This window comes from Suricata suricatta, chromosome 10, assembly GCF_006229205.1.
Source record: "Suricata suricatta isolate VVHF042 chromosome 10, meerkat_22Aug2017_6uvM2_HiC, whole genome shotgun sequence".
Lineage (NCBI taxonomy): Eukaryota > Metazoa > Chordata > Mammalia > Carnivora > Herpestidae > Suricata > Suricata suricatta.
In genome coordinates this window covers 121,037,930-121,061,339 of record NC_043709.1, presented here as the reverse complement: position 1 = coordinate 121,061,339, position 23,410 = coordinate 121,037,930, and the positions used below count along the sequence as shown (strand labels likewise).

The following is a 23,410-nucleotide window of genomic DNA, read 5'->3' as shown; positions in this document are numbered from 1 at the left end:
CAGTCTTGTTGGGGACTGTGTCCCACACCTGTGGAGGGGTACTAACTCTGGGTGGTTGGTGTCAGAATTGTGCTACAGTCAATACATTACTTAATATTTTAATTTTTAATGAAGAATATAATTTAGTCATTTGCTCTAGCAATTTGAAGTTCTTTCCATCTTAAGATCTAAGCCAAAGCAGTCACTTATGGAGTGTTTTGGCCTTTTTGTTGCTGCTGCTAAGAGAGGGGAACAGAGGTCTACCCAACCCACCAATGCATAATCGGACGGGCATTTCATCAGTTAGGACTCTACTCAAGTCCCTGGTTTCAACTTCTTTCTAAATATAGATTATTTTTTTTTAACCTTGTGTGTATGGGTGCTAATTTGATGGTGAGACGTGGACATAAAGTTACTGAATATGAGGTTAAGGTATAAAATTGCTAGTAGAATAAAAATATAAATACTCTCTCCTGTGACCAAAGAAATCTATGTCTAGAAAGTAGATGAAAGTAGTATTCTATTAAAATTGTTCCTCCACATGCATTGTTCAGTGCTTCAGGATGGGAGGGCTTACACAGTTGGTAGCTGGTTGGAATGGCAAAAGCCCCAGAATGGTGGGCAGACTAGGGTGCAAAGAACTGTTTCTATTTTTAGGAGAGGTCTTTCTTAAAGGAAAGTATGGTCACAGTGAAAACTTAACTGATACTGTGGCAAACACTCCTGAAATCAGGCATGCCACCACGGGACAAGGTGCTACGAAGTGGTCACTGAATGGGCCAAAAGAACCTTTCTGATTAGTCAATATCTTCTGAATGGTCTTTTTTTCCACACTCTTAGTCTGGAGAGTTATAGTTGAGATGTAGGAAAGCCCAATACTAGGCATTCCAAAAAGTAAGAGCATATGATTAAAAACCAAAAGAAAAAAACTATGATCCAGGTGATCCAGATAGTAAAGCCCTAACAAGGGCTTTTAAAACTATAATTAATATGTTTAAGAGCAAAGATGAAAACCCTGGGAGGAAAATATACCTATTTTTCCTCTTTTGAAGATGCAGAACTTCCTCAGAGAACTGGAATGCATAAAAAAGAACAAAATGGCTATTTTAGGACTAAAAAGGTATATAACACTTAAAATAAAGACTTCAAAAGATGTGTTTAAAAGGAGATTAGTCATGCCTGGGTGGCTCAGTCAGTTAAGCATCCAGCTTCAACTCAGGTCATGATCTCAAGGTCATGGGTTCGAGCCCCACGTTGGGCTCTGTGCTGACAGCTAGCTCAGAGCCTGAAGCCTGCTTCGGATTTTCTATCTCCCTCTCTCTCTGTCCCTCCCCTGCTTGTGCTGTCTCTCTCTGTCTCTCAAGAATAAAAAAACATTTTAAAAAGATTTTAAAAGGAGATTAAACAAGCAAAAGGATAAGACTGGTAAAGTAGAGAGCATGTCGACAAAAAAATATCCAAACTTGAGTATGAAAATTTAGAAGACTGGGAAAATTCAGAAAAGAACCATAGAGATGCATGGGATGCAATAAATGGCCTAAAATCTGTGTGATTCAAGTTCCAGAAGGAGAGGAGTGATGTTGAGGAAAAAACAATAGTGGAGAGAGAATAACAGAATTTTCCAAAACTGCTGAAATTATCAACCAGAGATTCGAAGAACTCTGTGAGCCCCAAGCACAATAAATAAAGACAACCCCATGAGGGCACCTCATAAACTGCTGAAAATCAAATAAAAAGAGGACTTCGTAACGATGGCTATGGGCTGCGGAGCGGAACACACTGCTTTCTCGGAGCTCCGCTAGCTCTTGCAGCGGATTTCTCAGAGGAAACAATGGAAGCCATAAGACCATGGAATGAAACTTCCAAAACACCACAATAAAATTTGTCCAAATTAGAAGTCTATGCCCAGGGAAAATAATATTTCCAAAACGAAAGGAGATAAAATGTATTGAAGTCTATACATTAAATATGTGCCATTTTTTGGTATATCAATTCTTCCTCAATAAAACTTTCAACATTTTAAAGGAGGATAAATACATTTCTCAACCAACAGAAAAACTGTGAAGATTCAACACTAGGAATCATGAAGTAAAAGAAAAAGTTCTAGGGCACCTGGGGTGCTCAGTCAGTTATGTGTCCGACTTCAGCTCAGGTCATGATCTCACGGTCTGTGGGTTTGGGCCCCACATCAGGCTCTGTGCTGACAGCTCAGAGCCTGGAGTCTGCTTTGGATTCTGTGTCTCCCTCTCTTTCTCTCTGCCCTTCCCCTACTTGTACTCTGTCTCTCTTTCTCTCAATAAATAAACATTAAAAAAAAGAAAAGAAAGAGTTCTTCAGGAAAAAAAAATAATCCCACAGGGAAATGTGATATTTCAGGAAGAAATAAGGACAAAATATGTAGGTAAATGTAAATAAATATTGGCATATAAATTAATGACTTGTGGGGCTTAAAATGTGTGTAAAATTAAATTCATAGCAATAGTAACACAAAATATGGAAGGGTGTTAGTGGGGTTAAAGCGATCTGAGGCTGCGATTCTTGGAGAAGTAGCAAAAATAATTGTTTTTTTTTTTCATAATATTTTATTGTCAAATTGTTTTCCATACAACACCCAGTGCTCTTCCCCTCAAGTGCCCTCCTCCATCACCACCACCTGTCTTCCCCCCTCCCCCCTCCCCCCCAACCCTCAGTTCATTCTCAGCTTTCAATAGTCTCTCAAGTTCTGCATCCCTCTCTCTCCCCAACTAAAAATAATTGTTATATGGCTGTGACAAGTGAAGGATGCATGTCGTGATTTCCATGGTAACCACTAAAAGAAGAGTTACATGATGCACTACAAACTAATAAAGAGAGAAAAAAATGGAATCCTTAGGTTTTCCTTCTGCCTGTAAAATCTCAAATAACTTAAACACCTTCAATAGCGAAGTATTCAAGTCTCTCTCAATTTGTAAAACGGCTGAGTTCTATTAGGGCTGTATAACCAAATGCCCACGCCTATGTAATGTTTTTTTTTTCTTTTGGTATTTGATCTAGAGTTTTTATAAAAGAGCAAATTCATAGGCTTAGACACAAAGTAGACACCAATTTTCGTTAAGTATTTTATTTGAACATGTGAAAGCTTAACTTCGTAGCCATGTTTTCTCATTAATCACTGAAATCTAATAAGCACCCATTGGCACTTATTTGTAGGTAGGAAGCACGAAACCAGAATGGTCAAGACAGTCTAAAGTTATGAAGAAGAATCGTGCATCCCACCGATCCCTGCGTGGGCCTCCCCAGCTCTGCTGTCCCACAAGCCCGGTCCTCGGCACTCGTTTCTAATCCCGAATCTCCTTCCTCTTTTCCCTCGACCTCACCCCTGAATATGTCCACCAAGAGCTTCACTGCAGTGGGAAGTTCAGGGGAGTTTTGTAGGGATTTTCTGGCTCGTAGTCCATCAGCTTCTTCATGTCCCCAAAGAATCACGCCCTCTGGTCCCAGGCAAAGCCTACAGAAGTCAAGTTGATGGAAATGGCCACCCCTCTGTCCCTGCGTGAAATTCCACAGTCAGAGCTGGAGTCAGGGTTGGCTGAGCCCAGAGGTTGTGGCTTGCCTGGTGCCGGTGGCACACGTAGCCAAGCTTGGTAGAGAATAAACACGTCATTCCCGAAGGCTGCGGGGACCGAGGGTGTGTGTGAGGCACTGGCGAGGGAAAGGGGCCCCGGAGACTGTCAGTGTTCTCTCGGTTTGAACTTCAGTGCCACACTGTTGATGCAAAACCTCTGACCACTAGGCGCAGGGCCGTCAGGAAACACGTGGCCAAGATGGGCTTCACACTGCACAGGACAGAGGCCGCTGTCATTTCCCCACCGAGACAAAGCTCTTTACACGAAACCAGACAGGTGAACCCCACATGGCCGCCCCCCACATGGCTGCCCCACTCTGGTGTTTGACATCTGTATGGGGGGAGGGAAGCCCACCACATCAGAATTTGATCAAGAAATGAAAGAAGACAGGGGTGCGTGGCTGGCTCAATCAGTTAAGCATCTGATTCTTGACTTTGGCTCGGGTCATGATCTCACAGTTAGTGAGTTCGAGCCCTGCGTCAGGCTCTGCGCTGGCAGCACGGAGTCTGCTTGGGAGTCTCTCTCTCTCTCTGCCCCTTCCCTGCTCACTCTCTCTCAAAACAAAGTTTAAAAAAAAAAAAAAGAATACAGTGCACAGTCGCAGGAAATAGCTCTCTACCAGTGAGGATGTGAGTAGGTCATTTAACCTACTCACAATGGGGACTAATAATTATATCTACTTAATAAAGCTGTTGTGATGATTCACGGATGTAATGCACACAGCATTAACACAGTTCCTGGGTAAGTACTCGATAATGTTGCTGCCGCCAATGTCTTTAGGTCAACAAGACTGTTTATCGGCTTGCCTGTGTGTCTTAACAAACCACAAAACCGAGCACCTGAGAATATAAAAATGGGCCTGCTGTCTGGATTGAAGGCACTAGCTCCTACCAGGCTCGTGAAAGGAATAACCCGCCGATGTCACGGGCAGTGTCACTCTGACTGCTGGTGACACGCTGCAAAGGGGGAAGGAGGTGGACAGGTGCCAGGCGCCCTGGGCCTTCCTGTTGCCTGTCCCTTCGTTCAGACCCTCACTCTGCTCTCTGGGAGGCCAGAACCAGGAACGGCTGCGCAGAGAGTGGCTCGGGCAGGTCCATCTCCCCGCAGCGCCCAGCACGACAGGAGGGAGGGACCCGAGGCGGCCAGCGTCATCACACTTGCTCTCTGTAGCATCAGGGAAGACCAAAGAGACAAAACAAACAAACAAAAAACCCCACCTGCTTGCAGACAACCTCGGTGCAAGGGAATCCTAATGAGGTGTCTGTGCGTCTCAGGATCCCCGTGTCACTTTCGTCGGAGCCAGATGTCCCATGAGCCTCAGAAAACGAAGGCCATCCGGTGCCAGAGCAGTACTTTTTCTCAGAACTGCGGAAGACATTTACCATTCAGCAGCTGCTCAGACTGCCAGGGACAGTTACTTAGTCTGATGCCCTGACTCCTTTCCTACCGGGCAGGTGTGGTGCCCCCTCCCCCACCCTGGCCAGGAGCCCAGCCGGTCACAGGCAAATCGGTGCCGCAGGAGCTCTGCCCACTGCACGTCCACTGTTGAACGCGTTGTCTCGTCCCGCTGAAAGGACCTCTTGTCCCTGGGACTCTGCCGGCTTCCCTCCCAACGTCCACCAGGGGCGGAGAAACACTAGAGGCTTTGTGAACCCTGGGGCCGGTTTCCATCTGACTGGTCTACATGTAGAAAAGGAGGAAACGGAAGTGAAACGACGGTGGTCCGCGGAGGGCATCGCCGCGGTCCAGGCCCGGCAGTGGGAGGCCCGAGGAAACACCTGTTCTCAGCAGCAGGCCCTTCCGGTGACCTGGACGCAGGAGCCTGACTGCCCCTGTCGTTTTGTAGCTGTGTGACACGGGGCAGGCGACATAACCTCTCCAGGGCCCATCCGTAGCTAGGGGAGAACAACACCTATGTCGTAGAGATGCTTTGAGGATTTAAGGAGCTGCTCTGGAGGGGAGGGGGGCACAAGGCCAGGGCTCGTGAGGGTTCGCTGTGAACAGTCGCTTCCGTGCAGTGACCCTCCAGGGCTAAGTATGGGGTCTGATGACATCCAGGTGAGAGAGGCCCAGAGGGGCTGACCAGAGGGGGAGCAAGCCCACGCGCCCAGGAGCCTCCGTGAGCTCCCTTGAAGGGCACTGGGGACCCGGAGTGGAGAGCCTGCAGTGGCAGGGGGAGGGCTCTCCAAGGAAGAGGGGAAGTAATGCATTGTCAACTCTGCAAACAAAGCCAACAACCTAAAGAACTGAGCAAAGAGCAGGACGAGTGGCACGTAATTGACTCCCCTAGACCCTGACCACAGAAACGCTCGGGACAGCACAAGACTCAGCGGAAAGCCTTTCTCAAACACTCCCGTCTCGTGGCTGCTCCAGAGTGAAAACTCAGAGGTGCTCCGGGAGCCCTTGTTTACACCAATTATGTACATTGATGTTTAACAAATTAGAAATTATAACTGAGAATTCTTAAATAATTTTACGTTATTTGTGAGAATAACAAATTCATTCCCTGGTAACATAAATTACCTCTTTTCCTGACAGCTAATTATGTTTTCCGAACTGAAACAAACACTTGGTGAGAAGAGTGGCACAGTTTTCCAAGTCTGCAAATCTCTCTAACATGGAGCTTGAGAAAAGAGAAAGCCCGTCGACTCTGCACATGCGCTTCTGGACTCACTCTGCCGCACCGTCACTCTGACTGACTTACAGAAGAGGAGGTAGCTTCAGGGATATGCAATAACAAAAGAGAGGGCCCTGCGGGTCCCCTAAAATGGTCCCAGAAACTCCCAGGGTCCTCAAACCAGACTTTCAGAACTTTGAGGAGTAAGAGCCCCGACTTCCGAAAGGTCTGGATGTGGATCCAGCCTCTGTTACAGCTTTGTGACCTTGGCAAGTTATTTTTATAAACTTTTTAAAAATGTTTATTTTTGAGAGACAGAGACAGACTGTGAGCAGGGGAGGGGCAGAGAGAAAAGGAGACCCAGACTCCGAAGCAGGCTCCAGGTTCTTGAGCTGTCAGCACAGAGCCTGACGCGGGGCTCGAATTCACGAACCTCGAGATCAAGACCTGAGCTGAAGTCGGCCACTTACTCGACTGAGCCACCCAGGCGCCCCAAGTTATTTTTAATCTTTGAAAGCCTCAGTGCCCTAATGCATAGAACGGTAATGGCACTACTACCTCACAAAGTTGCTGACAAGATTCCCTGAAATAATTTCCCGACAGGTACAGTGCATTTAGCACAGTGTTGGACAAATGCTACGTGGACCGGTAGCCATTATTTTTTAAAAATCATGGGGCACCTGGGTGGCTCAGTCGGTTAAGCCTCCGACTTCGGCTCAGGTCAGATCTCACGTTCGTGGGTTCGAGTCCCGCGTCAGGCTCTGTGCTGACAGCTAGCTCAGAGCCTGGAGCCTGCTTCCGGTTCTGTGTCTCCTTCTCTCTCTGCCCCTCCCCCTCTCATGCTCTGTCTCTCTCTGTATCAAAAATAAATAAAACGTTAAAAAAAAAATCATTACTTCTATTAACAGATATCCATGAAATTTGAACAGTCATAGGTCCAATTTTTTTTTTTTTTTTTTTGCAACCCTTTCTAAAGGGTTCAAAACTATTTATCTGAGCCACCCTGGACCAGGGAGAAACATTTTAAGAATGTTTTAATCACAGCCTTTCCACCCTTAACATTACATTAAACCAGTGATGATTAAAGGCATTTTGATTGAGAATTATGAATGTAATACATTTTTTAATGAATTAATCTGAAGACTAATAAAGTCACTTCAAACGTTTATGGGAAACAATAAATCTTTATTGAAGCAATTAACAGAATCTGGAGATTTTGCCAGGTAATAATGGGAGACCTATCATATATCAGTTCAGATGGAAACCTAAATATTAAGGTCAATTAGAAATTCCAATACACAGGGGTTCCTGGGTGGCTCAGTCGGGTGAGCGTCTGACTTTAGCTCAGGTCATGATCTCACGGTTCCGTAGGTTCGAGCTCCACTTTGGGCTCTGTGCTAAGAGTGCCAGAACCTACTTTGGATTCTCGGGCTCCCTCTCTGCCCCTCCCTCGCTTATGTGTGTGCGTGCGCTCTCTCTCTCAAATAATAAAGAAACATGGTATTCACTACTGTAAAATAAATAAACATTAAACATTTTTAAATAAAAAAGGAAATTCAAATAAACGTATTTAAATGATTAGCAGATTATAAGACTCTCCCTTGAAAAACTAAAACCATTCTGGATCATCTTTTTTCATGTACTCTTAGGGGTGTTTCTTTGGTTTTGTTCTTTTTTGTCATGGGTTTGCATGTTTGTTACATGTTTGTTTGCTTTGGATTTTCCTTCATTCCCGGAAATTCCACAGCCCTCAAACTAACAGCAGAGGCACCTGGTAATAACTAACAACTCTAAAATCTTAGAAGAATTTCCATTCATTTGGGGGAATGGGCACACACACAAGCTCATCGGTTTTTAACTGATGTTACTTAGTTACTCATAACATGTAGAGGACATCCCGATTTTATGTGAAAGGGAAAGTAATACTGGGCCCTCAGTTTCCTTCTATTCTACGAAGGATGTAGGAGCATTGATATGCGATCCCACCATAGATTTTAATAAATACTTCCGGAACTGGCATACAGGGGGAAGGAGATAAAGGGGGAACAGAGGAAGCAGAAAGTGGAGGCAAAGTCACCTGATTCCCAGGTTCATGAAGCAAAAGTCTGGAGTCCCCAGGGGAGCGATAACATCCTAAGAGTGTCCTTGCCCTGGAAACCTTGGATTAAAGGCTCTGATTTGGACAGGTGGCATGCCTTCCAGAACGGGCACCCTATTGGCTCTGCGGGGAGGCAATGCTGCCAGCAGCAGTGGTCCCACACCCACCGGACTCTTCCTTGGTGGACCAGCTTTTCACCTCGTTTTGACCTTATGCAGGCATTTGAAGGAATGTGCATTTTTTCCTCGATTCCTGCTTGCTATTATTAAGGCTGGAGACTGGAGAAAGAGAGAGAGGCAGAGCAGGAATACATTCCTCAGACCACACTATTGAATGGGAAGCACACTCAGGAAAATAATCTTCATTTATAGGTCCTCATTAATTAGAATACAGTCACAAGAATTGCTCATTCTAAACATTTGCCTCCACATACAGTCCCGAGAAGGATCTAGCTCTAGGATCAGCCTTCGCCAACAGGGACTGAGCGCTCACTCGCATGTGCCCTGCCCTGGTGCTTTTCCACGCGTTACCGCAGACAGTGAATCCTCGCAATAATTTCATGAAGGCAGTACGGCCATGGTGCTACCACGTTACAGGTGAGGAAATCAAGGCCCAGACCGGGTAAGAGACATGCCCAAGGTCACACAGCAGTGGAGCAGAACCCTAGCCGCTTTAGTGTACTGTCTCTCCTACAAACAAACAGTCTTTAAGAAAAGTATATTCTGGAGCATAAAAGATTCTTTATCAACATATTCTTATTTCTTCCAGTTTCCATCCTTCAGCAGCAGCAGGAAAATGGGACAGAAACTAACTCAAAGTCCCTAAGAAAAGAAAATAGAAACTTCAACTACAACTAAACGATTATAAAAGAAAGAAGTAAGGTTGGTGACTTGGCAGCTCAGTAAAGTGGCCCTTGGTAAACGGGCTTCTAGAGAACCCGATGGTTCTCCTGTCTCAGCTGCCACACTATCTCGGTGACCTGGGGTTGGACACTCAGCTTCCTTCATTCAGACCAGCCTTGTGCTCATACAGTAGCCACTAGCCACATGGGGGCTTTTAGGTTTAAATTAATTACAATTAAATAAAATTAAAACCTCATCTTCAAAAACAACGAGTGCTCAAGAGCCACGTGGGATGAGTGGCTACCATATGGATGGGGTGGATGCAGAGCATTTCCGTGGTGGCAGGAATTTCCAGTGGACAGAGCCCTGGGCTCTGGTCTCAGGTCCATCCCTGCTCCAACATTCCGTGATTCCATGACCGGCTGCTGTGGTGAGGGGACAAGGGGGCCCTGCGGAGGCAAAGGTCTCAATCTCTCTAGCGCAGAAGCTGGAACGCCAGCGAAGAAAATGCACACAAAGTAGAAGAATGCTCTCATAAGGACGCCTCTCATCTTCTGTCTTCATGGTCCGAAGGTGGGAACCGGGCATCTGTGGTGACCATGTAGCAGCAAGGCAGCCCCCTCTGTCTTCATGTTGTACACATCCCTTTCCCTGACTAAAAGCAGGTTGACCATCCGGGGTCCTACCTCTCCGTAACAGAACCAAAGGTCACGGAATAACAAATGGCTCAGAAATACGTATCCCACATTTTCCTGTGTTAAAATTAACCTGCTTCCTGCAGGTTCCCCCAGGCCGGCCTGGGCTGACTGGCATCTTGGACGCCTCCTCACCAGCCCCTCGGCGTACTGAGTGAACCTGGGCAAAGACCTGCCCTTCCCCAAGCACGAAGGGAAATCGATCCTAATTGCTCCCCATCCTCGCTGGCGGGGTCTAGCTTTCCAAACTCGGCCCACATTAGCAGCCGGCAGCCCAAGAAAGCCCGGTCTGCTCAAAGCCCAGAGGACATAATAAAGCGCGGCTTAATGGAAGATTCACAGAGCTGGCTTGATTTATATTTTATTCTAAACCAATTTAGGGTTGATGCGGAAGAAAGGAAAACATCTTTGAAGTCCTGTTTTCAGAACTTCAAAGATATTTTCCTTTCTTCTTCATCGAATCTACTTTTTTTAGACTGTTTCCTGCATGTCTAAACAAAAAAGCCTTTGTTGAGAGATTTCAGATCCTGATTGACTTAAAAGAGGCTTTGAAATCAAGGGACAATTAAATTTACTTTTAGCTGTATAGAAGAGGGTATGGTATTCACTACTGTCAGGCACTGTGGGGAATCTATCCTCATAAAATTCCACATTTCCCAAATTAAATTATAAACCCATTTTCCCTGGGAGAGATAGAGTTTTAATCACACGGCCAAGCAAATGCTATTATGGTTTAGAGTTCTTTAAATACTTTCCCAGGAAAAGATTCTAATGGTGTTATCTTAAGGTGCCCATGAAGTTTTATGGGTTTTCTAGTTCTCTGGGATACAGAAAGCAAGAATATAGGCTCAGAAATCTCATTAACTGCTCTAAATGCTAGAAATAATCAAGACAGGCGAGTATTTTATATAAACAGCCCTCCTTACAGCAATAATGCCAAGTGAGGAGGGCAGCTGAAAACGACGGGGGCATATATGTAAATGAGGCAGGGCTGCGTGACGTCCAGGGGTCAGCGCCTCTCCACCTGTTCCTTACCTGAAGAGCGGGCTGCCGCAGCACACGCAGTGATACATTCCCGACTCCTCGTTATGCAGGTAGATCCCACTGAACGGCTGAAAGCAAATTAGACGCATCACATGTAGGGTTCTCCTAACACCGGCAGGAGGTGATATGGCAGATTGAAATCCAAGATTCAGTCCCCAAATAAAGGAATTTTTGTACTAATTTGACAAAGTGCAAATATCACCGGAGAGAAAAATCACAACGTACCCAATGAAGCAGCCTGCAGGCTTATCACAGCCCAGCCGTGATGGTGCCAAATATTCAAATAATGACATGAATAATGCTTTGTATTTATATAGCACCTTTCATCCAAGAACATCAAAGTCCGTGAAAGAGTGAGAGAACAGTCCTCTGGATTGTGGAAAATTTCAGTGTGCATCTCAAAACAGCTACTACAATAGGAATCCAGTCCACTGTCGAAAACACTTTGAAATCTCCAATTAAAAGATAGAATATAAGTACATAAAAAGCATAGCTCTGTGAGCTCATGGTTGTGCCTTTAATGTGCTTCATGTGGTGCGTAGGATGTTGCATACTTAATCAATGGTAAAATAATGAGTTAGATGATCCCATACCAAAGTTACTACCTAGATGAAATGACTTCATTACTTGTGCCTACGGAGCTGGCAGGTGTCCGGGGGTCTCCCGAAAAAACATAAGAGGACTTGAGGCAATGACCCAGCCAAGTCAGTATTTTTCAAAATGTTATTTTGAAAATTGGACCTCACTATTAGAAAAAGAAACAAAGACCTTTTGCCCAATTCCTTTTGTTAAAGCAAATTAAAAGAAAAACAAAATAGGAAGACAAAGCTCTAGCACAAGCCAGTGATGGACCATCCACGACCAGGGCCTGGCAGCAAGCACCTGCCCAATTTTATGGGACAGAAGAGAAGCCAGTGCGTCTCAGAATGGGTCACCGAGTCACAGATCTGACTCAGGAAATAAGCTGGACTCTTCTGCCTTTTCTAGATTTCCCAGCTCAACAAATTCACAGGTCCAACGGTCAAATTCCCTGTGGTAATATTAACAGCACATTTTCAGTGAGCCGCATAACGGACAATTTCAAAATAACCCACTGAGCCTACCATCTGGGTGCACTTGGACGGTTTCCCTCTTCAAAGACTCTAAACTTAGCTGCAGAAATCTGAACAGTGTAAGCTGGTCTTTCTACGGCCCGTCCCCCTGATGCCTGCTCCCAACCTGGGCACAGATTGGCATCTGCAACGAAGTTTCACATCCCTCCTGCCTGGGCTGATGAGACACATGTGCCCAGGGGCACCAGTCCTGGAGCTGATCTAGAAAGCCTACTCACAGGATCAGACAGTCTGATAAAATTCAAAACATAATGGTCCATGCAGGGGACAGGCAGACAGAGGAAGTGACTGGCCACAGGTATCACAGTAAAAATATAAATAAAAAGGAATCCTCAGCTGACACATTTTGTGAAGTGACATCCATCCACGGCTCGTAGACCGACTGCCTGATGTCTCCTTTCCCCTACCTCAATTTTATAGAAGTCTTCCCATTTATTTAGGGCCAAACTCAGCTTCTATTTCAACTGTGCACTCTAGTATTTACTTGAAAACCTAGTATGTCCCCAGTGCTGGCCTGGGTACTGTGACAGAGACGGAGGGAAAGACCAGGGAATGAACCAGCCAGCACCTTCACACGGGACTTCCAGCCTCCAGAACTGTGAGAAGTAAATGTCTGTCACTGAAGCCCCTAAGTCTGTGGCATTCTGCTGCGGTGGTCCCAAAAATAGTCCGTCTGGACCGATGGGACTTCCTTCTTTGATCCTGTCCATACAACAGACCTGTTGGGAACCGATGACACACTCAAAAGGGGGTTCTGCACGTAGTTTCATACAGAACCATTTACAAAGGTGGGGACGGGGCCAGTGGAGACCAACAGGGAGTGGGAAGCAGCCCCGGGCCGGCAGCTTTGAGAACAGGGATCCTGATTTCTCTGCCGTGTCCCCTGACCTCACCAGCATCATCCCCCCTCACCCCCCACTCAGCCAGCAGCCGGGGGGGGAAGGGTGCGTGTTACTCTCCCCGGAGCTCAGAGCAGAGGGAAGCCTGTGGACAGCAGTTCTGTGGGGCAGACAGAGGATGCCCTGTGTAAAACCTGCGTTCTCCTGACACCGGACTTTTATTGTGCAGCCAGGCTATAGACTCACGTATTACTGCGGCCCACTAAAACCACGTGCGACCGAAGTTTTAAGTCTGCGTTACCAGATAGATAGCTTGGATGTGTACCTCTCTCTTGTGAACAAGCCTTACTGCTAGTTCTGCATTATTCTAAAAAGTTACATGTGGACACGAACCAGCTGAACGGGATTTACAATGTTACTTAAAATAATGGATGATGCTCATTTTGTAAAACGGCCACATGCGCAGAGTATACTGCACCATCTGTTTGAGAAGCCCACAGATTTATTCTCCTCAACATCTGGCAGCTCATCTCCAGGCTCTGCAGGTATACCAAACCCTGCCTGGCTGCGTCCCTGAGAAAGGGCGGGCTGAGAACATTCTGGGAGACCTCCAACCGCACACAGACTCATACGCGGCTCCTGTACCACCTGCACTAATGACCACAGTCTCTTTCCCAATGAAGGGTTATTAAAATCCCACCCGTGGGAAGTTTTAATGAATAGCTGTACTTCACAAGAATCCCTTGGGATCTGCCGGCCCAACGATGTTAGCATTAGAGACACTGAGGGTGCACCATGAGTATGGGGCCGCGTCCACACGGACAGTCCTCTGAACTTGGCAGGGACTCCTACGGAGAAGACAGAAATACTCGCCAACTCTGCAAAAGCGCCGCGGCCCACTCTGTGGGGTCTGAATGAAAATGTCTGACCACCACATTCGACGGCTTCATTCCAGGGCCTACCTTTGGGTCTAAGACAGATCACTGGTTAAGAAACGCTGTGCGGGCCAACAGTCCTGTAATGAGGAGCCACGGAGGACGATTCCCCCGGAAAGGAGTCAAAGCTGAGCCTGCTGAATGCAGTGTAATGCTTCTGCCTCTCAGCCCACACTCTCTCAGAACTCACAAAACTTGACTTTCTGAGTGCGGACCATGGCCAGGCACTGGGTTCTGTGCGAGGGCCACACCAACAATGGCAAGTGCTCCGGAGGAAAAGTGCTGGAACAGCAAGGTCGCCGTGGGGCCGAGAAAGGCCTCCTGAGCACATGGGACATGGGATCGGGCTGGGTGGGCGGAGGGGATGGGCGAGGTAATGGCAGACAGAAGGCCACAGGGTGCAAGGCCCACAGGGATGGGGGCCCAGGGTGTTTGAGAGGCTGAAGGAAGCGTGGCGTGGCCCCGGTGCAGAGACGAGGAAAACCAGCCTGGCTGAGGAGGGGGCAGGCGGCTGGGAGCAGAGCCTTTGGGGCCTAATTCGCCTTTTGTAAACTTTGCTCTTTACCTCGGAAGCAGCGGGAAGTCACCGGAGGAATGTGAGCAGTGGAGGGGTGTGGTGGGATCTGGGCTTCTGGACCTCTCTGGCAGCTGTGTGGAGAAGGGTGGCCAGAGGTGGAGCGCAGAGGAGGTTACTGAGGAGGCAGAACAGGGGAGGGGAGGGAAGGGAGGGTCGGGGAAGGTTTCCAGTCCCACCAAGCGGGTGGGCATCGGGGCCCGAGAGGGAGGACCACAGAGGAGGGCCCGAGGAGTCAGGCTCCGTGGCGACATCTATGCCAGGCCGCCCTCCCGCCCCCCAGTCCATCCGGTCACACTGCCTGCAGGGCTGCCTACCGGCTCCGTTCCTTTTCGTCTCGTGACGTAGAACTGCTCCAGAGTCAGCTTCTTCTGCCACTCGGCCTCCGTGAGAGACGGCTCACGCTTCGTGAGGGACCCTGCGTTGTTCAAGAGGAATTTGTTCTTATTAGAACAAAAGGGGACAGTGAACTTTTCCCTTAGGCTGTCTCCTCAAGGGCACCGCTATCCCCAGGCCAAGGCCGTCCCTTCCCTCTCCCACGTCTTCCTTCGTCACAGGGAACCAGAAAGCTCCAGTACAAAATGCTTCAACCGACTCATTAGTTTAGCAAGAACGGAGGAGCAACAGTCCCACTGGGGCAGGGAAGCTAAAGAGGCAGCCGAAACATGAAGTAACGCAGAAGAGAATCTCCTCAGGACCCAGGGGTAGACATCGATTGATCCCTCTTCTGTTACTGGGTCCAGAGGAGTATTTCTGATCAGGATACGGCTGGGAGTAGCTGAGTGACTGGAAAGAACCGTGAGCTCATGGGTGACTAAACTCCCCTCCTTCGCCGATTTATAAAAGTCTCTCTGATTTTGTCAACGGAAGTCTTCATTACAAAAATCTTCTTGTGTGGAAACAAGGGAGAGACTCCCAGAGCACCTGCCCCTGAAAGGAAACCGAGACCTTCCAGATCTATCCTTGTGCTTCACTCTTACCCCAGTGAATGCAAACCAAGCAGCCAGCGCGGTACTCTCCTTAGCCAAAGGGGAGGGGAAAGCCCAAGGTATGTATAACCGATGTTTCAATCATCCACCACGAAGAACGTGAAAGGATTTTATAATCTGTCCACCTCAACACACAAATGAAAACAGAGGCCCAAAGGCTTAGGAGCCCGACCACAGCAACAAAGATAAAAGGTCAGCCACTTACGGTGTTCCCGCCAAATATCAAGCATGTCCGAAAGTCATAGCTGAAGTTCATTTTTGGTTACTAAATAATGAAGACCTGTATCATCACTGCTGGCTCTGAATACTGTAGAATGTGGGATTTTTAGTCTCGTATGTTGCTGATTGCTTATGGTTGTTCACATTTTATTAAAAAGTTTTTAATCCATTAAAGGTATTAAAAGTTGCCCTTTCTTAAATACTTTTTTGTAAAGCTCTGGGGGCATCGTTTTCACTCTGGAAATATGTCTCTGAAATTTTCCTATGAAAATATAGTCCAGTTACATACGGTTTCTCCAGAACTCATTTCTTGGGGAGCAGAGCAAGACGTATTTATGTGACAATTACTACTGTGCAGTGGCCTTTCAGAGTTACCAGTGCAAAATGCCATGTAATAAATGGACAAGGGATGATACAATTTAAAAAAATCACCCTTTTATAATCACTAACATAATAACTGATTCAAAAAGAATCATCAGAGGATTCTAAAACCCTGGGTGAACCACTGTTGGAAGAAGGGAAGAGTTACACATTTTCAAGATATCACTCATTATGAGGAACAGAGTGTACCTTAGCAATGTACCGGTCACCACGTTAACCAAGTCAGCAAGGTTGGCCTCACCGGCAGCGGGGCAAGCTGACAGGACGTGCCTCTGCGGTGAAGATGGAGCGCCCCCACAGCATGGCCTGTGTCCTCAGAGAGCCCACCGAGAACTTCGGGGAACCTGGGGACCCTTCATCCTTCTCTCGCGTTTCCCCGTAGTACTGACGCTCGGTATCTTTTCTTTCCCTTGGTTTCCCTGGCACCCTTCCTCTGGTCATCCTAGGCTTGCTTCTGTCACCACGTCACACCTGCCCGTGGGTGATTTTGTCCACTGAGTAGCATACGTACCGCCCACATGACAAGGCTCCTAAACCTGGCTTGCCCTCCATCCTGGCTCTGTGCTGGGCTCCAGATCCACATACAACCGCAGATGGGCATCCTGAGGACGTCCCGTTTCAGACACCATACACGAAAGGACTTCATGCATCCCTCCTGCCCCGCTGGACCCAAATCTGCTCCGCCTCTCATGTGCTCCAGGTCCCGGGTCCCACACTTCACACCGGAATGCCAGGCCATCCTCCGGGACTCTTTCCTCTTCCTTGCACGAAGCCCTGTTGGTTCTACTCCGTAAATAACTCTAGGATCTGCTCATCCTCACTTATCTGCCCCTACCTTGGCTCAGGCCACCATTTTCTCCAGCAGAGATTATGGTAAGGGTCTCCCGTTACAAAACGCCCTCCCCTGTTTGCACGGCTTCTTTCTCTCACGGCCCCAATTGTTCCATGTGGTCACAGGGAACCAAGAAAATACACCATGGTAATATCTAGAAGAGCATGTAGGCGAGAGAAAACACTGGCTGGGTGTGCTTGGCATGTCTGAGGACGGCAGGAAGAGGCCAGAGGGACGGGGGGAGTGAGCAGGAAAGTTTGCAGGAGGGAGAGCAGAGAGCTAGTGGGGGAGGAGCAGACCACCATGGGCCTTGAAGGCTACAGTAAGGATGGTGGCTTTTATTCTGAGGGTGGAAGTCACTGGAAAATAAGCAGAGGCATGGCATGATCTACCATAGTTAAAAGGATTACTGGCTGATATACTAAAAAAAAAAAAAAAGAAAGAAAGAAAAAGAAAAGAAAGTGAAGCAGGGCAAAGGTTGCATCAGGGCACCCCATACAGAGGGCACTGGAACAACCTGGCCAGAGGAGTGCTGGGTCAGAGAGGCAGCAGCAGACTCGCTGGGAGAGGTCACCCACCAGATGCATTCTGACGGCAGAGCCTGGAGGACTTGCCAGCGTGAAGAGCAAGAGAAAGAACTCAGTCAAGGGGGTGCTGCTCCAAGGCTCCAGGTGTGAGCAAGGGAGACGGGGAGGCGTAAGGGAGGGACAGGTTTGGAGGCCTGTTAACAAAAATGCCAGTTCACTATTCAAATGGAGATGTCAAGCAGGCAGCTGGATACATACGTGGATTTAGAAACTAGGGAGACACCCCAGGTGGGAACGTAGATTTGGGACTCCTCACAGCCTTACGATGTTATTTAAAGCCCTGAGCCTAGAAGATCTGCAAGTCAGTGAGTGTGGAAAGCACACAGGGGCCCAAGGGCCGGACCTGGAGGTGCTCCAAGGTAAACAGGTTCAGGAGATGGGGACACGCAAGGAAGGAAACCGCAAGAATGTGCTGTCCTAGAAAGAGATGACTGATGATTAACTATTGGGGTTAGCAAGGTGGCAGTCCCTGGTGCCCTGAGAAAGGGCAGGTTAGGTGGAGGAGTGTGTGTGTGTGTGTGTGTGTGTGTGTGTGTGTGTGTAAGAGAGAGAGAGAGAGAGAGAGAGGGAGAGAGAGAGAGAGAGAGGGAAAGAGAGAGGGAGAGAGAGAGGGAGGGAATGAATGAATGTGATTGGAACAGAGATACATAGGGGCACCTGGGTGGCTCAGTTGGCTGAGTGTCCGACCTCGGCTCAGGTCATGATCTCACCCGTTGGTGGGTTCAAGCCCCATGTCGGGCTCTGTGCTGTCAGCTCAGAGCCTGGAGCCTGTTTCAGATTCTGTGTCTCCCTCTTTCTCTGCCCCTCACCTGGTCACACTGTCTCTCTCTGTCTCTCAAAAATAAATAAAACATTAAAAAAAATTAAAAGAGATACATAATAGAAGGAAGGAAAGGGAGACAGTGCAAACAGGTCGGGCCCTCAGGAGATCTGGAGGGAGCTGGAGTGCAAAGTAAGGTCAAGAGCATTCTTTAGGAGGAGCACGATCAGTGTTCTAGTCCACTGTCAGGAATGATCCACTGAAGAGGCTAAGTTGATGATTTAGGAGAGAAAGGGGAGAGCTGTGGTGCTGTTCTTGACCTTGATCTTGGGTAGATGAAATACAGGAGATTAAGTTGTGAAAATTGTATTGACCATGTAAGCTTTAGATAACTGTTGGAGGACAATAAGAGAGTTTTACAAAGCAATGTCAGCTTAACCACCGAGTGTGGAGACGCTGTGGAATCTTTTCAGGCGGGGTTAGCAGGGAAAGTTGTTTTTGTTGTTTTAAGACCGAGTGGGATTAGAACTGGTTTTAACCGAACCAGGTGTTTAACCACAAGGGAAGTGGAGGACATTCCACGTTACACAGTTTAAAAGGCCAACAGATGTGTATAACTAGATTTTGTAAGCCTTCACACAAGAGGGCAAGATCCAAAAGCTGTCCAGACCCAACGTGTCTGTGTGACGCGAGCTGGGACTGGTCACACAAAGGCCACCTCAAACAGTGGGGAAACAAGGAGGGCAAGAGCAAGAGCAGGACGGGCTGGTAGGACTTGATTCCTCCTCCCAGAGTCTACCCTGGTCTTGAGGGGAATGTGGGAGCGGGGAGCCCGGGCTTCCCTTACTGTCAAGTATTGATTGTCCTGCCACATCACTCCACCTATGGTCTTGCCTTTGGCAAAGATCTTTTTATTATCTCCATGGAATTCTAAGCTGAGAATTGACTTTTGGGACTAAGATTTATAGTCTGGAAACTTGCTATTATCTTCCCTTCTCCTTTTGAGGAGGAAGTGGGATGGATTAGAGGGAAAAACCGCTGCTGTCTCCTGGAAGCGTTGTCCTTCGGCTCTTCCCACATGCAATATGAATGCTCACACCAGAAAGAGGGAATTGGAGTAGGGCTAACGTTCAGTGGGACTCCCACACTTTGGCTTCGAACCCAAGGTCTGAATCCCAGATGGGCCCCCAGATCCCTCTCCTAGGGCTCTGTGTTTCACCACACCCATTAGAGTGACTACTTATTTTCAGATACTCCCCTTCTCCTCTCATTTTATTTAGCTTAAACTTTAAAACTAGTATTTGAATTGTTAGACAAAAGGGGCGCCTGGGTGGCTCTGTTGGTTAAGCATCTGGCTTTGGCTCAGGTTATGATCTCACCACTGCTGAGTTCAAGCCCCGCATCGGGCTCTGTGCTGACACCTCAGAGCCTGGAGCCTGCTTCAGATTCTGTGTCTCCCTCTCTCTCTGCCCCTCTCCCACTCTCTTTCGCTCAAAAGTAAATAAACATTAATTTTTTTTGTTAAATTGTTAGATGAAAGAATTACTCCTTTATCTAAATAAGTACATTTTTTGGGGTGCTTGGGTGGCAGGTTGGTTGAATGTCTGACTCTTGATTTCGGCTCAGGTCACGATCCCAGGGTCATGGGATCAAGCCCCACATGGGCTCTGCACGGAGTGTGGAGCTCACTGATGATTCTCATTCCCTCCCTCTGCCCCCTCCCCCACTGGCATGCTTTCTCTAAAAAAAAAGTACATTTTTCATGGCTCTTCTAATCCTTATCTGTATGTGCCTTTTACACACATGGGTAGGTAACAATGTTCAGTCTAGGTGCTCTCCAAGCACCAAGTATATAACATTTAACTGTAAATCTACAGCCTAGAAGATGCTATCAAGGGAAGACAGACTCGGTCTTGATAGCAAAATGACCAGCAGTCAGCTGGGTGCTCTGGGGTCAAGATCAGGTCTGCATCACGTACAGAGGCTTCTTCAACCACAGTGTTAGGGGCTGAACTGTGTCCTCACAATGTTAGTATGGTGAAGTCCCCACCCCCAGTACCTCAGAATAAGGCCTTTAAAGAGAGAAGGTCAAACGAGGTCACATGGGTGGACCCTACCCAATCCAGCTGTATTTTGGAGATGGAGCCTTTAAGGAAGTGATTATGTTAAGATGAGGCCATAAGGCTGGGCCCGATCTGACCAGTGTCATCACAGGCCGAGGACGAGGCCCCAGGGCTGCGTGAGCACAGAGAAACGGCCATCTGCAGACTGAAGGAAGAGGCCTCAGGAGAAACCAACCCCGATGCTGATGCTTTGATCTTGAACTCCCAGCCTCCTGAATGATGAGAAAATAAACTTCTGATCCAGCCTTCTGGCCTGAGGTATTTTGTTGTGGCAGCTCTGTCTAACTCACAAACTATGCTTTAGGAAACAACTAAAGTTTGAATGAAAATTGCACTATGTGTAAATTCTGCAGTTTCACCAAACAGCGATTTAGGAGCTGGGACATACAACACACAACCAGTGACAGTTTAGGAATGAGTAAAGTCACTTGGCCACCAGTGGCCAGAGAGGAATTCCACATTGGACTTCTGGTCCTGTTGCGTGTGTGTGCACAGGTGTTTTCTGTCCTCAGTCCGTATCATCTGCACCTCGAGTTGGTCCTTTAGGGACCCCGTGTCTTTCAGATCCCCTCTGCGTTCTCTCTTGCAATCTTCACCAAAAGATCTGGCTGCTCTTATTATTGTACTAGATAGCTACACAGCTTTACCTTGAACTAGGCTTTGATAAACTTCGGGTTCCTTTCTCTTTTTGTGCTCTGATTTGCACAGGCTTTCTAGTTGGTCATATATTTCATGAGGAGGGCTTAGATCTTCTCCTTTAAAGAACACCCTCTTGGGGTGCCTGGGTGGCTCAGCTGGTTGAGCATTCAGCTTTTGAGTTCAGCTCAGGTCATGATCTCATGGTTCATGAGACAGAGTCCCATGCTGGGCTCTGCACTGACAGTGCAAAGTCTGCTTGGGGTTCTCTCTCTCTCTCTGCCCCTCCCCTGCTCCCACTCACTCTCTCTCGCTCAAAATAAATAAATAGACATTTAAAAATAAAATAAAATAAAATAGCACCCTCTCTTGGTCATATGGTTACCTACTGGTCACCTTCCAGTTTTGTTAACCTTTCTGGCCACAGCCATTATACCACCAAGTGTCACACACAAGGCAGCCTTGTTTCAATAAATGCTCGCTGAGACTCAGGAAACCTATTAGAACCATCACAAAAAGAATCCTGGCCCCTTGTAATTTGCAGACGAGTCTTCTTTCCCACCCCAGTGACTGGGCTGGCTTAACCAATGCTCAGGATGGTTTTCTAGCAGAGTACTTCCATGTTTTCCCAAAACAACAGTTTTTTCCAGGATCCTTCTTACTTTCCTCTTTCAATTTGCTCTTGACCATCTCAAAGGCAAAGTCATGGGGGCCTTGCCTCTTGCATATCAGAATACTCAGCGCTGTGGAACTGTCTTCCATCACTAACTCTTTTATCTCTCTCAACCTTCCCGAAGTCTATAACATAGGTTAAAAGTAGCTATACTTTGCCCTTTCTAGTTTATGTAATTATAATTAACAATTATTGTATGCTTACTAAGTGCCAGTCATTGTGATGAAGAATTGTGTTTTTTTTTCATTTATTCTGTACAACCCTACTATTATCATTATCCTTATTTTATAGAAGAAAAACACAGATCTAAGCATACCAAGTTCAGAACATGCTCAAAGACAGGGAGCCAGTAAGTGGCACTGCCAATATCAAACTATTACCTGTCTATAATTTTTAATGGGTGCCTTATAGGTGTTTGAATGGAACTTTTCTGGTTTCCTTGAGCATTCCTTAACTGATGGACATTTAGGTTACAGCCAGCCTCTGGTTCTTAAGAGTAGTGCTGTTAAAAACATCTTTGTACATGTAGCTTTGTTCTTTTGAATTATTTCCTCAGCATAAATTCCCAGGAGGGGGTGTCTGAGACGTTATAAAGCTTTTGTTGCGCATTGGTGTCCCGCCAAATTTTAAATGTTGCTTAAGACGTTGGATCCCAAGGCAATTCATTAAAGCTATTTCTTGACAACACCAGTACAGACATAAAAGACAAGTTTCCACTGAAACCACTGTCCCATAAAGGGTAAGGCGAGAGCTCCGGCCCACAAGTAGGATGTTTCCATCAGCGTGGTTCTCAGGAAGCCAAGGCTTGACACACAGTAGGTACGCAACAAATATCAGACTGGCTGACCAAGCCACCAGGGGGTGCTGAAAGCCATGACCGGAAGTCATGTCTGATCAGCTACGACTCCACACTGCCTATGCTTTTTATTTATCTGAAACTATATTTTGAAAACTTCGGGGGATAAAAAGAATTCCAAGTGATTGGTACATTTCAGAAGAGACAGGTATCTTGAAATTTCTTCAATGGATATAGAACTGTATGTTATATTCATACTAAACGATGAAATGCAAATGTGCCCCAATCCAACGGAGGAGCCAAAGGCATTATAAAGAAACAGACACGTAACACACACACACACACACACACACACACACACACACTTTTCACTGTTCTGTCTCACAGTCATTGACGAACAATGACTACCAGTCCAAAGAGGAACGAGTTACTGGCCCACACGTCTCCCTAGGTCTGGGACACACGCACAGAAATTCAGCTGGGCAGGAAGCGAACCCGCAGGAATCCCAGGTCTGAACTGCTTATTTCTCTCCTGGGAAAAGAAGCATGCAGAACTCAAGGCGGGGACAGTGTAATAGATCACGGGCCATTACAGGAGGGAGCGCACGGGGTCGGGTCGCTGACCCAACCACCGCGACTGTCAGCCTGGAGTTCGGGGACAAGCGTCAGGGTCTCCTGAGCCCGACATTTTACGAAGGGACAATTCAGTGACACCCACCCACGTCCGCCCCAATGTACAACCCACTGTCCTTGCAGCACCCAGCAAGTTTCTCCAGAAGGATGAGTCACGAGCAGAGCCAGCACTCGGACCCCAGTCCAGGGTGAAGTGAAATCGAAAGCCGGGAGGCGGCAGCAGCCGGGCCTTGGTGGCCCGCGTCCTACCTGCGTTCGCGAGACACGCCCTCGTGTCGGCGCCGCAGCTGCCCGCTCCGTCCCCTACGGTCCGCCGGCACACTTCTAGGAAGGGCAGGCCCCGGAACGCCCGGAGCAGGCGCGCCATGACGCCGCGAGCGGGGCCGCACAGCGCAAACGCACGCAGTTCCCGCACGCCCCGCCTCCTCGCGCGCGCCCCGC

General features: G+C 47.5%; 1 protein-coding gene and 1 long non-coding RNA gene across 2 annotated transcripts in view; one reads left to right on the top strand and one right to left on the bottom strand.

Annotated features, from left to right (window-relative positions):
* Positions 1–23,389, bottom strand: part of MSRB2 (methionine sulfoxide reductase B2) — a 39,115-nt gene extending 15,726 nt beyond the window's left edge. The window contains exons 1-4 of the mRNA XM_029954758.1: positions 23,219–23,389; positions 14,658–14,758; positions 10,872–10,948; positions 4,802–4,949 (exon numbers count right to left, since the gene is read on the bottom strand). Coding sequence (XP_029810618.1) covers positions 4,802–4,949; positions 10,872–10,948; positions 14,658–14,758; positions 23,219–23,336 — 444 coding nt within the window. The 5' untranslated portion in view covers positions 23,337–23,389. The remainder of the gene's footprint in view (positions 1–4,801; positions 4,950–10,871; positions 10,949–14,657; positions 14,759–23,218) is intronic.
* Positions 17,272–20,480, top strand: LOC115304540. The gene is made up of 2 exons (XR_003914483.1): positions 17,272–17,432; positions 20,323–20,480. It is a non-coding gene; the product is annotated as an uncharacterized LOC115304540 (long non-coding RNA).
* Positions 23,390–23,410: the final 21 nt, after the last annotated feature.